The 13,892-nt window shown below is 31.7% G+C and overlaps 1 protein-coding gene across 1 annotated transcript in view; it reads left to right on the top strand.

Annotated features, from left to right (window-relative positions):
- LOC21404197 overlaps positions 1-4,825 on the top strand; it is a 5,988-nt gene extending 1,163 nt beyond the window's left edge. Inside the window, exons 2-6 of the mRNA XM_024175468.1 lie at positions 1,683-1,828; positions 1,908-1,985; positions 2,910-2,991; positions 4,122-4,264; positions 4,399-4,825. Coding sequence (XP_024031236.1) covers positions 1,683-1,828; positions 1,908-1,985; positions 2,910-2,991; positions 4,122-4,264; positions 4,399-4,602 — 653 coding nt within the window. The 3' untranslated portion in view covers positions 4,603-4,825. The remainder of the gene's footprint in view (positions 1-1,682; positions 1,829-1,907; positions 1,986-2,909; positions 2,992-4,121; positions 4,265-4,398) is intronic.
- The last annotated feature ends 9,067 nt before the right edge of the window (positions 4,826-13,892 follow it).

Raw genomic sequence — 13,892 nt, 5'->3', positions numbered from 1 at the left:
TCAATATAATATAATATAATATAATAATATTATTGTAATATTATTAATATAATAAATATAATTATATCAATATAATATAATATAATATATATTATAAAATAATAATTACAATAACATATTGTAATTATAATATCATATTATAATTATATTAATACTTATAATATTATTATAATATCATATTATATGATAAAATAATAATATTAGAGTTATTAATATAATTATGATATTATTTGTTGCAATATTATGTTATATTATATTACGAGTCTGAATTTTAGATTGGAAAGATTGTTGTAAATTTTAAATTTTAATAGGGGTATTATGAAAGTTTTATTAATTATACTATGCTGATTCCCGCACAATCTAAAAGCTAAAGTTGTCTTTAGGTTGCTTCTGATTTTGACTGTAGATTCTTGAAAAATTCTTCAAAAAGCACTTTTGAGGAGATTTACTAAACACTAAAATGAGCTTCTGCAACAAGCAGAAGTTAATTTTGGGAGGGAAAAATAATACCAAACTAAGCCTAAGTGCACGGTCGATACTCAATAGTACACTTTGGATCTGATTTTTTATTTTTTATTTTATTTTAAATTATTATAATTCTATTCAGTTGTGTTTCTATATTTGACATAACCACTTCTTGAATAGCTAGTCGTAGAGCTCAAAGATCCTTAAATTTGTTGAGTAATTAGCAACTCAACAATATGCTGAGTACCAACCAACCTGTGGTTGCAATTCCTCACAAACATGCAAATTAGAGTTAGGACTGTCATCTCCATGGCCCTGGTCCTGGAACTTTGGGACCTTGATCTTGGGACTTTAATATTTTTGAAATTTTAAATATGTTCGCTAATAAGTGATGTAGTTTGTTGATTCACGAAGAATACAAAAAAAATAATAATAATAAAGACGCAAGTAAATCATTGATTTGAATGAACACCAAAGAACAAGCAGAAAGTGGTCTTATCGGTTTAAGTAATGCAAAATTGAATAACAAATAAGTAAAAGAAAGCTTTAAATAGAAAAATCGTAAAATTTTAATCTATTTGAATTCTTTAGTTCCAATCCTATTTAAACTTTGAATTGAATTATCTCTCTATCTTGAACCACAGCTAGCAAAGACTTGGATTGGCACAGCCAGTGTATTGGGCTTCCGTGTATTGGGCTAGTGGGGTTTTGGTAATTTTCCACGTCGACAATTCACAATTCAGACAATAAACGGCAAATGTGGTGTGTTGGGCTTTCAGATTTGACTTCACTCTCTTAACGCCGAACACTTGTATTCGTGTTATTGAAAGCCGAAAGGTGTGGAAAACGACAAACGGCATCACATTACATGTGGCTCAACTGAACTTTTCAACTCTCCAACCAAACCCAACGAACTGACTGCCGCAGTAGCTCACGACTTGAGGTGCCAAGTTTCCAACCCAAACACAACATTTAGGAAATCACTACTCATCATTCATTAATTCATTCATGCTACGACACCAAAAGCAGAAGCTTCATCTCATTCATCATTCATATTCACATTCATATTCATATTCACATTCATATTCATGGGGACATTATTATCTTCGCCGCCTCTAATCTCAATCGCAAAGCTACCACCATGGCCATGGCCATGGCCTTGTTCTTCATCTTCAAGACCTTCTCATCTCAAAAGCCTCTGGGTCTCTCAGTTTAAGCCTTCTGGCCTCCGATTTCCCTCACTCATAGCCGTCCGATCAACGACGCTCACGCTGCTTCTGTTCCTGTTTTTGAATTTGAGTCCACCCGCACCACCAACGTTGTTCCGGGAACACCTGAAGCCCTCGAGGAGGACATAGAAAAGGTTCCATTTTTTAGTTTATTTTTATTTTTTTTTCTCCCGACTCTAACTAATGTTTTGTTTTGTTTTGTTTTTTTGGCAGGTTGTCTATCGGTGTCGCTTCTTGACGCTTCTAGGGGTGTTGGGGTCTTTAATTGGTTCGTTTCTATGCTTCGTCAAGGTACTAAATCATATAAATATTGTTGTGAATAATCTTCTTTTCCTTCCCTGTTTTCAGCAAAATCATGGCTTGCAGTTCTCTGTCTTTAATTAATGAAATTATGAAGTGTTCCATTTGGGATTATGTCCCTATTTTGCCTTTTTCTCTCTCGTGTATTAGTACCTGCTCGGTTAGTAACTGAACTCGTAGTCACCAAGTTGGTGTCTTTTGTGACGTTGTGATTCTGATGCCTTTGTTAGGTCCATGCTTCTTTAGGATTGGCTCCTTTTATGCTTGCAGATGCTCTTGTTCTTTCTTTTCCTTTATTTGTTTATTTATTTTTTAACTTTATGAGACCTTCTGTGTATGATTTGCTGATAGAAATGGAGTCCATTTCTCTTTGCGTCCATTCTCCTTCAAGAAATGTTGAGTTAAGAACAACTTTTTGAGGCCAGATTATAGAACCCTCTTAACAGCCCCTACAAAAATTAGATAAAGCTTGTTTAGCTGGCAAGCCAATCACCATATTCGAAAGCAGTTGGAGACTGATAGATTCAGAAATCTCTAACGAGTCTCAACAAGTCGCGACAAGCTTCTGTAAGTCGATATGGAACTTGACTAGGAGGAGCAGCTAAAAATAGCCTAGGGCCCGGTCGCTTTGTGTGAATTTGCAGTGTTACTGTGTTGGTGACTTGCTACTTTTAGGTGTTCATGGATTATAAAATGAGCTTGAAATGTCTAGTGTGTGAGTGCCATAAGGTACAACGACTGATACGAGTAGTTTTGTATTTCAAGCAAAGTCTATAATAAGCAGAGTATAATAATTTACAGTTCACGGATTTTCTCTTTGGGAATTGGGAATCTGATACTAGACAAAGTTGTGCTGCGGTCATTTTTTGGACTATTTTGACCGAATGATTGATGCTTGTTGAGCCTGACATGCAGGGCAGCACTTGTGTTGTAGAATCCTACGTGGAATATGTTGTAAACCATGGCAAAGTCATTTTGCTGCTTGTTGAGGCAATAGGTGCGTACTTATGATTTTTTTTTTGTCTTCATTTTTCTTTGAGTAAGAAAGTCACGAAACAAATCCGGCTTCTTTTTTTGTTTTTTTTTCTCCCCAGAGATATAACTTGTCTTGCTTGATTGATTTTCACGTCCAATTACATTGTGAAGAGTTTTTCTTCTCAACTTGCACTTGAATTGGAATAGTAATGAAAACCTTTCATTTTGTTTTTCATTTCTGTCGCTTCTTTTCAAGGAAAGGACTGGTCATTTGTGTCCAAACATTGTTATTACATTCTATCTAAAAATGACATTTGCAAAAACAAAGTCGAGCACAAATAACGTTGTAATGACCATTTTTACTTTCTAGAAGTATTTTATACAGTTACTAGGCCCATTCCAGTTGCCACCTTGAGAACAATCCATATCCTGAAACGCTTGAAACATTTGTGAGGCTATATGAGTTAGACTAGACTTTTTTCTTATTTTTTTTTTTGGTTTTTTACGGGATAAGTTGCATGAGTTAGATTTAGACTCACCTTTGTCATTGTATTATTATTTTGATAATAAACAAAAACCTTTGTTGATAACAAATATAATCAATACAAGGTAAAAGAGGACGAGAGATCCTTAAGAACGGAAAAATAAAACAGAAAAAACAGGAAAAGAAAAAAAAAAAGAAAAAAAGAGGACTAGAACCAAAAACAACAGCAACGACCCAAACAAACAAACTAAACTGAACAAAAACCAGAGACTAAAACACAACATTCCTAAACTCCAACATGTTCTCCAGTTCAAATAAAATCAGAGGGAAAGAAAACTATTTGAACTCCTAGTCCTAGTCCGTTGAATCCCAAAGGGAAGCTAAGTTAATAGCCTTATCAGGCAAATCAGCAATCTCTGACTCTGTCTTAAAAAATTCTTCGATTTCTTTATGTTCACATAACCCACAGTAAATGTAATGCCAAAACTAAAGCCTTCCACACGCCTCTCCCTTTGTCATTTGTATTATTAAACTTGTACGTATCTTCAAGAAAAGAAAGGAGCCATTTGCACCATGTCCTCATCAAAGTCTCGTTACACATAAAAGGGACTGTGACATTCATGGATGTGGGGAAAAATGTAAGAAATTCAAAGTTATTTCATGTGCAGATGTTTATCTTCTGGGAACGGTGATGCTCGTGTTTGGAATGGGTTTGTATGAGCTGTTCGTCAGCAATCTTGGTACTGCGAAGTCTGTATCAGAAGAAAAAGCTCCCTACAGATCAAATCTGTTTGGATTATTCACTCTAAAGGTTAGTTTTTGAATTTTGTTGTGGACATGAGCCAGCCATTTTTATGACGCCGCAATGCCTGTTGAGTTCTATCGCATCTTTAAAGTTTTGAAACCTTGTGACAATGATATGATAATATTCTTTTGGGTTCACAGGAGAGGCCGAAATGGTTGGATATAAAAACAGTGAACGAACTGAAAACAAAGCTTGGACATGTGATAGTGATGCTTCTCCTAATTGGTTTGTTCGACAAGAGCAAGAAAGCTGCTATCAACTCTCCTCTGGATTTGCTCTGCTTCTCCGCTTCCGTTCTCCTTTCCTCCGGTTGCCTGTTTTTGCTGTCTAAGCTCAACGACTAAGTTATTATCCTTGAAATAGAGGTGGTTAATATTTTTGCTTTTTTTACTTATTACGAATTTAGGCAGCGCTTTCATCATGCAAGTAATGATGACAATATATACATACAGTTAAAGATGCTTGTTTTGTAGTTACTACTAAGTGGTGGATATAGATATATATGTATGTATGTATATTTCTAACTCAACCGTTCATGAACAAGATCAGAGACATGTTTGCATTCCTACGGACCAGTCTACGGCTTTTTTATAATGTTTGTTAAAAAACTTTTGAAAAGTTTAGGAGAATTCTAAGCAGAATCTAAGAAGCAACTGATTGAGTAAATTAAAAAGCTTGGATCAGATCAAGGTGGTTAATACTTGAATGATGAATTTAGGAAACCTATGAATGATGGGGTAATATTCTCTCAACTAACTACACGAGAGTCGACACAATAAAATAGTGTTAAAGATTAAATAGGACCTTACCTGAAATATCGATGTTAAGTTATTCATCATTTCTCACATCATTTCAACAACAGTATAGTTATTAAACATGGCTCCTTTTAAATTGGTACCAAAGATATCCTTTTAACTGTAGATAGGGCGAAAGCCTAATTTATATCACCTTGAATAAATTAATACCATAAAGTATGGACAAATATGTGATCCTCTACTAGATGCATATATCAATACCATAAAGTATTTAAATGGTATGCACGGTAGATGTATGAGTCACTTAATCACCTTGAATATTTTTACTTTGAACATGTTTAAGAAATGTAAGTGATTCTGTCTCAATTTTAGCTGGTGAAAGCCTTATAATACAATTTACCCAGAGAACAAATTTCACATGAAATTTTACTAATTTGAAAGATCTTCTAGCCTTTCAATGAATATCCATATGGATTTTCAATTATTTTTTACATTATTATTGAACCAGGATGATCGAAATGATCATGCCATAAAATTAATGTCTGAGGATTTTTTTTTAGTTACCATATGAGATTCAATCACATTTATATATGCGTATGAAATTCTGAAGAAAACATTTGTAGTTTTCTACTGTACACTTCTTAGTAGTAAGATACATATATTCCATGCTACTTTCAATCAGGCCTACATGACCTTATATTTAAGGATAGTTTGCGTTGTACCACTATCTCGTATGTAAATATCCTCGACATTAATAAAATTCGAGAATCTGAGATTAATCTACAGAAAAGTTAATTTATGATTATAAGATCACAAATAAGTATACAACTAAATTTAAAAAGAAATGAAAATATATGCTATAATACTATTAATAAGTATGGTACTATTTATAGATACTATTCATAAATATGTTACTGTTCATACGTATAATACTATTCTCAGGTACTAGTTATCGATTCCTTCCATATCATGTTTTCACACAAAGAGCTAGCAAAATCATAATATTTCGTGAAATTATTCAAAGATCATAACACAACATTCATGAAAATCAAGTACAATATCAATACGTTCAAGCACATTTATATATATATATATATATATATATTTCAACAAGATTATCAATAAGTTTGTGATGTCAAGATAAATTAAGTAATTGATAGGGTCATGGTGTTCATTAAAATTGACCTCCTTTTCTTTCCCATTTAGAGATGTCTTAAAAAAAATTATAACGACAAAATTATAAAAATTATAATACGTTGGTGGCATAGCCTTCCGTGGCATTAATATAAAATAATAGAGTACATTTACATACATTTCACTTGAATTAATAAACATAGAAACTTGTAGTAGGACTAGGGTTATGACCTACTTTCTTTTGACTTTAAGATAGATGCTTGTAATTGGATCAGAGTTTCCTTTCCTTGAATTAATGAATGTAGACAATCGCAGTAAGAATAGAATGTTCATGTTGATAACATGTTATGAAAACTAAGAAAATACAAAAACTAAGAAGAAAAACTTTAGAAAGAGAAAGTTTCATTAATTTTGTGTAGGTATATAAAATGAAAAACTTTAAAATTCTATTTATAAGAAAATTTTTAACATTATTCACGGTTACTATTTACACAATATTTATTATTTATACAGTAAAATTTTAATATGAACAAAAATTTTGATTGATTTGTATAATAATTTAAACTAACTTACATAATAACTTTAACTGAATTGGATAATTACTGTTCAGAACGAAAAGGTCTTTTTTAGAAAGCCAAAATAGTCTGGCTATCTCCACCATTAAATCAGATTCTTAGACGTCTCATCAAAGCAGCCACACTTACAAGATATTATTAAGTATTAAATCCACTAATAGTGGTCAAAGAAAGTCCCATCCATAAATTTTTGCGGAGAAAATGAGAGTTTCTCTTATAAGTCGTTGCAGTGGTAGTCATTTGTTAAATCTAATTAAAATTATATTAAATTAAAAAAAATATAAAATAGATAAATTTTGATATATATTTAATAATTAAAAAATAAAAATTTATTAGTAATTTATTTTTTCAGAGATTATAAAAAAACTCCCCTAAAAAATTATATAATTTTTAATCTTTAAATACATAAAAAAAGACAAAGCCACTTTCCACTTATTCTTCTCCACTTATCAAGCTCAAATTTTATTTCTCTTCTTTTCGGTTTTTTTTTTTTTTTATCTCTGTCTATTTATTTGTTCTTTCATTCTTTCTTTCTTTTTTTAGGATAAAATAATTTTGGACACCGTATTATAACAAAATATATTTTTAATATTTTGTTTTTTTAATAATATTAAGATGATACTTTGACATTTTTAAGATATTCTTGGTGATTTTTGAGACGTAAAATGACTTCATTAAGAAATATGAAACATGTAAAAATACTATGGCCACGTATAAAAACAACACGAACCTTTTGGAATGAGTTGAGCGTAATTAACTTAATATGGAGATATACAATATTCTTAACCACCTTTGAGGTAATCATGGCATTTTTTGGTTGAAGTCATGTAGTAGGTGATAGGAATGTGGGTTTTTGTCATCTCGTTGTGCATATTGTGCATACTCTTCTCTAGACGTGGGCCGCCACCCATTTAGTAACTACATCTTTCATTTGTCGTTTAATAATAATATTATCTTCAATATCTTGGGATAATACTTTTCTAATAACATTCCTTATATTCAAAGAAACCTTAATCGTCGCAGGACAATCAAGGACTATCTGTCTATCTGTCTATATTAAAACTAAATATTTTAACATCCAACTTCATCAACTGATCACTGCTCGTCATCCATATATATTGTGTTAAATCATAATTTTGCATGATCATACTTTTCTTGCAAAATGCGCCTTAGTTTTTTGATCTATTATTGTGCCATGCCATAGGGGAAAGAATAAAAAAAAAAGAAGAAGAAAAGAACACACGGCATGTGTGTGTATATGCATTTATATATAATAATGATAATTGTAGAGAGTGACATCTTATAATTGAATTTATAAGAGGCTAATAATTGAGTCTAGACGGTTCACGATATTAATATCGGATCACAATAAATAAATGCGGAAAAATAAATTACTAGAACACGAGAAATTTTATAATTATGTCTTCTGTAGGATCTTTGTGATGTTTCCACTATATTCAATGATAAGTTACAACGATGTAGAGAGCAAGAAGAGGAAGAGAGAATAGGGTAATTCGGACAAGCAAAGAAAATCTGAAGTAAACTAAGCAAAGAAAATGTGCTCTGTGCGTCCTGGAGAATATTGTGTAGAACTCCAGGAATGCAATATGGAGGCTATGGCTTGCTTATAGGCGCGTGGGATGTCCTCTAGGCATGAATTAATCCCCTTTTTATAGTCTTGATGGCGGATCTTATTGTTGGACAAGGATTTGCTTTTGAAATTTGAACCTTTGGTTTTCCAGCTTGCGGATGAGAATGAGATAATCCCTTTTTGGAGGAAATACGTATATTCTCGTTCAAATCTTAATTTCACGCTAATTAAATAGAGAAAATGGTGGAGAATCTGCCCAGTATCTTAGAAACTTGCGCGCTAAGTTGGTAGGGCTATCGCACAGCTCATCAAATGATATTTTATTTAACCCTCTAAGGAAAATTTATTTATGTGTCATTTTGAAAAATGATATTTTAGAGTAAATTTATGAGCAAAAGGACTTTTTACCAAAATAAATAAGCAAAAGAATAAAAATAATTAATAAAGACTGCATCTACATGTAATAAAATAAAGATTACAAAACAATGATGGCACGAGTTCTGTCACAGACCCTCTTATTAATGCCCTGAAAAAATGAAAAAGGATTAGCAAAAACAAAACGAAAAATAAAATGGATAGTACATCAGGACAAAATACATAGACTAATTTTTTGAACAATGATTGTAAGAGAACTCTGATATATATAATAGTAATAGATAATGGGTATACTGGTTTCCTACCCCGCTTTATTTATTTATTTTCTCTCTCTCTCTCTCTTTCTGTGGAGAAAATCGATAAAGTATTCCTGAGTTTTAGCTAAATCCTCCATTTATCCCTAAGTTTCTTACAACTCAAAAACGATCTCCTGTATTTTTAAAATTATCCCAAAACTTTACGGGGTTGTTCTTTTGGAGTGTAATTTGAGTGTAATTTTTGAGTTGAATTTGAGTTATAACTTGAGTTGAAGTTGTAACTTGAATAAAGTTGAGTAAAACTGAATAAAGTTAAAACTTAAAAGAACATGAACTTGAATAAAGTTGAAACTCGAGTTATCTTTTTTTGAGTTTTTTAGACAAAAGAACAACCCCTACATCTTTCAAAACAGTGAGAAAAATAACCCTTTAACTGGCTGTCTAAGTTAAATTTAGGTATTGTTTTAGCCATTAACTATATGTAAAATTTTTAAAACATAAATTTGTACTAAATAGTGAAAAAGAACAAATATTTTTAAAAAATCATAAAAAAAGAGCTAGCGTTTTTAGATGATTGGACGGAGCAAGATTTAGTATAAGACGAGATCAATTTGACTAGTCTAACTACATCAGTCTTGTATGGCAAGGGTGCGAGATCTTGTGTGGAGCTAAACCAGTCTAACATGTTAAGTTTTAGATTTTTTTTCCTTCAAAAAATAGGATTTATTTTATTGCAAAATTTAACTCTTTTCCCTAAATTTAGTTTATAAGTTATTAATATTGAAGATAATCTTTAAATATTGATCAGTAAGGATATTTATATCAATGGAGAGCTGTTTGGCCAAGTGGGCTACTCTTTGTAGCGTTTTTTTGGTTTTTCTGCACAAGGCTTCTCAGCCTTGTTTGTTATTTGTGACTCCAGTCATGAGTGGAGGGGTTTGTGTTTGTCCAGCCTTGTTGTTTGTTCTGTTGGGTACACTCTGTCGTTTGTTCAATGAAGATGTATTAGTAAAAACAAAAACTCAACTTCCTCAGACAAATCATACATATACATATATATATATATGTATACATACATATACATATATATATATATATATACATAGATAATATATATATATATATATATATATAGACATAAGTTACGGTCCTTCTGACGGACTGGTTCTTCCACACGTGGCTGCAGGAGAAGTGAGGAATAGTTATTACCAGGCCAACTAGAAAGGGAGAATTAGGGGCACATTCGCTGATTCGAGTTGAGATACGACTTTATGTGAGAGTTTTTTACTGTAGTAAAAAAGTTAGATGTGATTGTTTGTAAGAGTTTTTTACTGTAAAAAAACTCAAATTTTAAACTCGAATCAACGAAATGAACGGCCCCTAATTGACAGCTAAGTGATACCAACCATCACCGGTGGCAGAGATACTGTTCAGGTGGCAATGATGTAATTAAAGGTGTATAATTGTGGTGAAGGAAACATTTCATGGGCAAAAAATGATTTTTAAAATCTAAAAAAAATGGTTGATTTCTTGTGCCTGAACGACAAAATAACATCAAGGGATTGCAGGGAAACATTTTCGCATCTACAAAGTAACACGTCAATGAAAAGTGTCGCAGACCGAGTCTTTTTAGTTATGACAAATTACATGTTTAACCACCGAACTATATGGCTTGTCACAAAATGGCCATCAAATTTAATTTTGTAACATTTGTTTCCCATGAATTTGTGAACTGTTACAAATTCTCTCATTCTGTTAAGTTTTTAGCTTAAAATAACATGTGGCGTGCTTTTATGGGAAGGATTTAAGTATTAACTGTGCAATTACAAAGATGCCCTCGAGAATTTTATTTTGAACATCTATTATACCACAAAAGCATTCAAAATAATTCTTAAACTCGTAATGACATACAACAGATAAACCTCCCACAAAAGTCTTCCATCTTAACCTCTTTTTTATTGTCATTAGTACTACTATTCTTACTTAAGACAGTACTTTGTCGTTGAATTTTGGACAATTCACTTGTCAAAATTGTTGTGTTCCCTTCAACCGGAAAGATCATGAATAATTGATGATGAAACGATCACTGTAGTATTAAAACCCTTTCGTTGAAAAGTAAAATTATGTTTGATTTCTGGAATTTTAAGTGCGCAAAAATGCAAATTTGAATAAAAGAAGAAGACAACGAAAAAGGAAAAAAAAAAAGCTCATCCAGTTTGGTAGAACAACAGAGTTCCACTATAGAAGTTATCGGGGAAGGTTTTGAGCGTGTTAGTTTAACAGGTCGTGAATTATTTTATTTTTAGTTTTGTACTTTAACTAGTTTGTCGACATTGAGTAGATAAGAAAAATAAAAGGAAACAAAAAGATGTAAATGAAGGTATTATGTTAACAAGTCAAAGGTTTTTTTTTTAATTCATTTTTTAAGGACAATTAGGTCTCGTTGCTCGATGTTTGTGGTTATGTTGTACGTCAATATCAGCGTATTGCTAATACATAAGTAGTCAAGAAAAAAATTGCACACACACGGTGATGAATATAGTTAAAATTGAGAATGCAAAATTGTTATTTGTTGTAATCGAATGATGTATAGTTGAAAAAATATTTTTATTAATCATTAGTGAGAGCAAACCGTAATTAACCTCTGTTAACGTAATCCTGATTAGATTGAAATGTAAAGAAGAAACCTGAACCTTCAATGTCCTTTTTTTTTTTCCAACCTTACTACTGTGTTAACAAGTCTAAAAACAACGGGTGTTTTGGGAATAACCCTTAAACATAATTATATAAAAAATATATTAAAAAGTTCAACCGATAACTTTTGCCACTTGTCCTATTACCCTTCATTCAATCTTGACCATACAATTTTATATCAAGAGCTCAGATTAGCAGGATGAATCAGTCCATCTAACAATGGTAGATGGACTGTGGAAACATTCTATATATATATTTTCTAAATTAATTTTACTCTTGTAAATTCCATTCTGAATTAATATTGACTTTTTCTTGTAATAATATTATTTTCAGATTGTTTTAAAATTAAAAGTTTAGTTTCACAAGTTCCAAAGAATAATAACTGTGTGATAAACCATGAATTTGGAACAACATATCTTCTATTGGAGTACAAAATAGGATAAATGAAGACCAAAGAATATTGCATATATAATTTTGCCTCGTACATGTCCACGTAACTAACCCTTAACGTTAATAAGCGTATTTAATTTTTATACTTACGAGGATTATTTAACTACTTGTCATCTACTTTAAGGAATCCAATGCTTTGATGTAAAGTTGTTAAGGAGAAGCTTGGGTTTCACAGATTTTGTGGGCTACTAGCTAGCTATACTTCTTAGCCATTGCATATATATATATATATATATATATATATGGCCTATAGAGATCCTAGTGGGATTATATATATATATATATATGGCCTATAGAGATCCTAGTGGGATTATTATATCACGCTTAGATTTATGGGAAAGCTTTCTTAAATAGGAAATATATATAAAATGACTCAACTTCAAGCTAGCTTACCTAGAAAAATACTGTTGTCAATTAATACTTTTTGGTGTCAACAAATATATTTTAGATTTTAGATTTCGTTAGAATCTGTCCAAATCAAGCGTTCCTTCGTTAAGCAACACCTTAAGCTTAAACAATTATTTTGGGAATAAAGAATTTGCTAACTAGAACAAAAAATGAAAATTGAAAAGAGAGAAAAATAGAAAAGAAAGAGGATACAAATATTCTTGATGCCAAGTAATTTCTTTTTTATTATTATTTTTTCTTTTGTTTATTTTTTCCTTCAAAGGAACCTCATTTGGTCAGTCAATATATAGAAATATTATAGCATCACATGGTGCTGAATGGGTAATGGTTCCCGACATGGGATTGGTCAAGCAATGAAAGGGGAACATGGAGATATAATTAAGTCATTATAGATATGTATTGCCAACCTTGAGGTAGGCCTAGCTATATCAATCACTATATATATATATACACACACACATACACACCCATATATGTACATATATGGAAGAGTTGAAGATAGGGTTTCCTTGAATGAATTCTATAACAATTTGTAATATTTTAATTTGTTGATCGGCATTATAAACTATTGTAATGCGTCTGCGTGAGAAAGGCTTAGCTTTTCTAAGAAGACAAAAGTTCAAAAAAGCAAGCTGGGAAGGATGACCACCTAGCACACATGGAATCTCCTTGAATGAGAAGTTATACATGTATACACACACACACACACACACACACATATATATATATATGTGTGTGTGTGTGTGTGTAGTTTCAACTGCCGAAGCCAATCCAGTTAGCTTAACAATTGTACGCACGAACATATGCATGTACTGCAAACACGCGATAGAATCGGCAACCATATACAAAAACACATACATACCTACATACATGTATATATATATATATACACACACACATTAATTATATATATACCTACATATATAGTATTATATGGGGGTTAATTTTACTTGACCTATGTAGTTACAATTTATCTATAAGAAACCCTACAGGGGGATGAATGTAAAAAGACAATCCTAAACCGATGTAGCAGCCCAAGACGCTTCTAAAAATCAAACTTCAAAGCATTTGTAGCGGACAATGCACCGGCAATCTATAATTGCTCAAATAGAGGCGGAAATTATTGCCTTGTCTTCTTAGTAAAAATTGGTAGACGAAAGAGATTTAAAGACATATAAGACATTTTTGAATTTTTCTTTTAGGTTTCTTCTTCTGTTTTAATTAGTTTGCATTTGGTTTGTTTTTCCTTTTTATTTTTAGTCTTTTCAGGTAATACACATACATGTATGCGTATAAAAAATGCATATATAATATACATGGAATAAAATCTCAGGGCTGGGCACTTAATTAATCGCTCAAATTAACGCGTGAGCGTGAGTCATATAACCAAAATAA

This window comes from Morus notabilis, unplaced genomic scaffold (genome assembly GCF_000414095.1).
Source record: "Morus notabilis unplaced genomic scaffold, ASM41409v2 Scaffold256, whole genome shotgun sequence".
Lineage (NCBI taxonomy): Eukaryota > Viridiplantae > Streptophyta > Magnoliopsida > Rosales > Moraceae > Morus > Morus notabilis.
The sequence above is the reverse complement of the archived record's forward strand: the minus strand, read 5'-3'. Positions and strand labels throughout refer to the sequence as shown.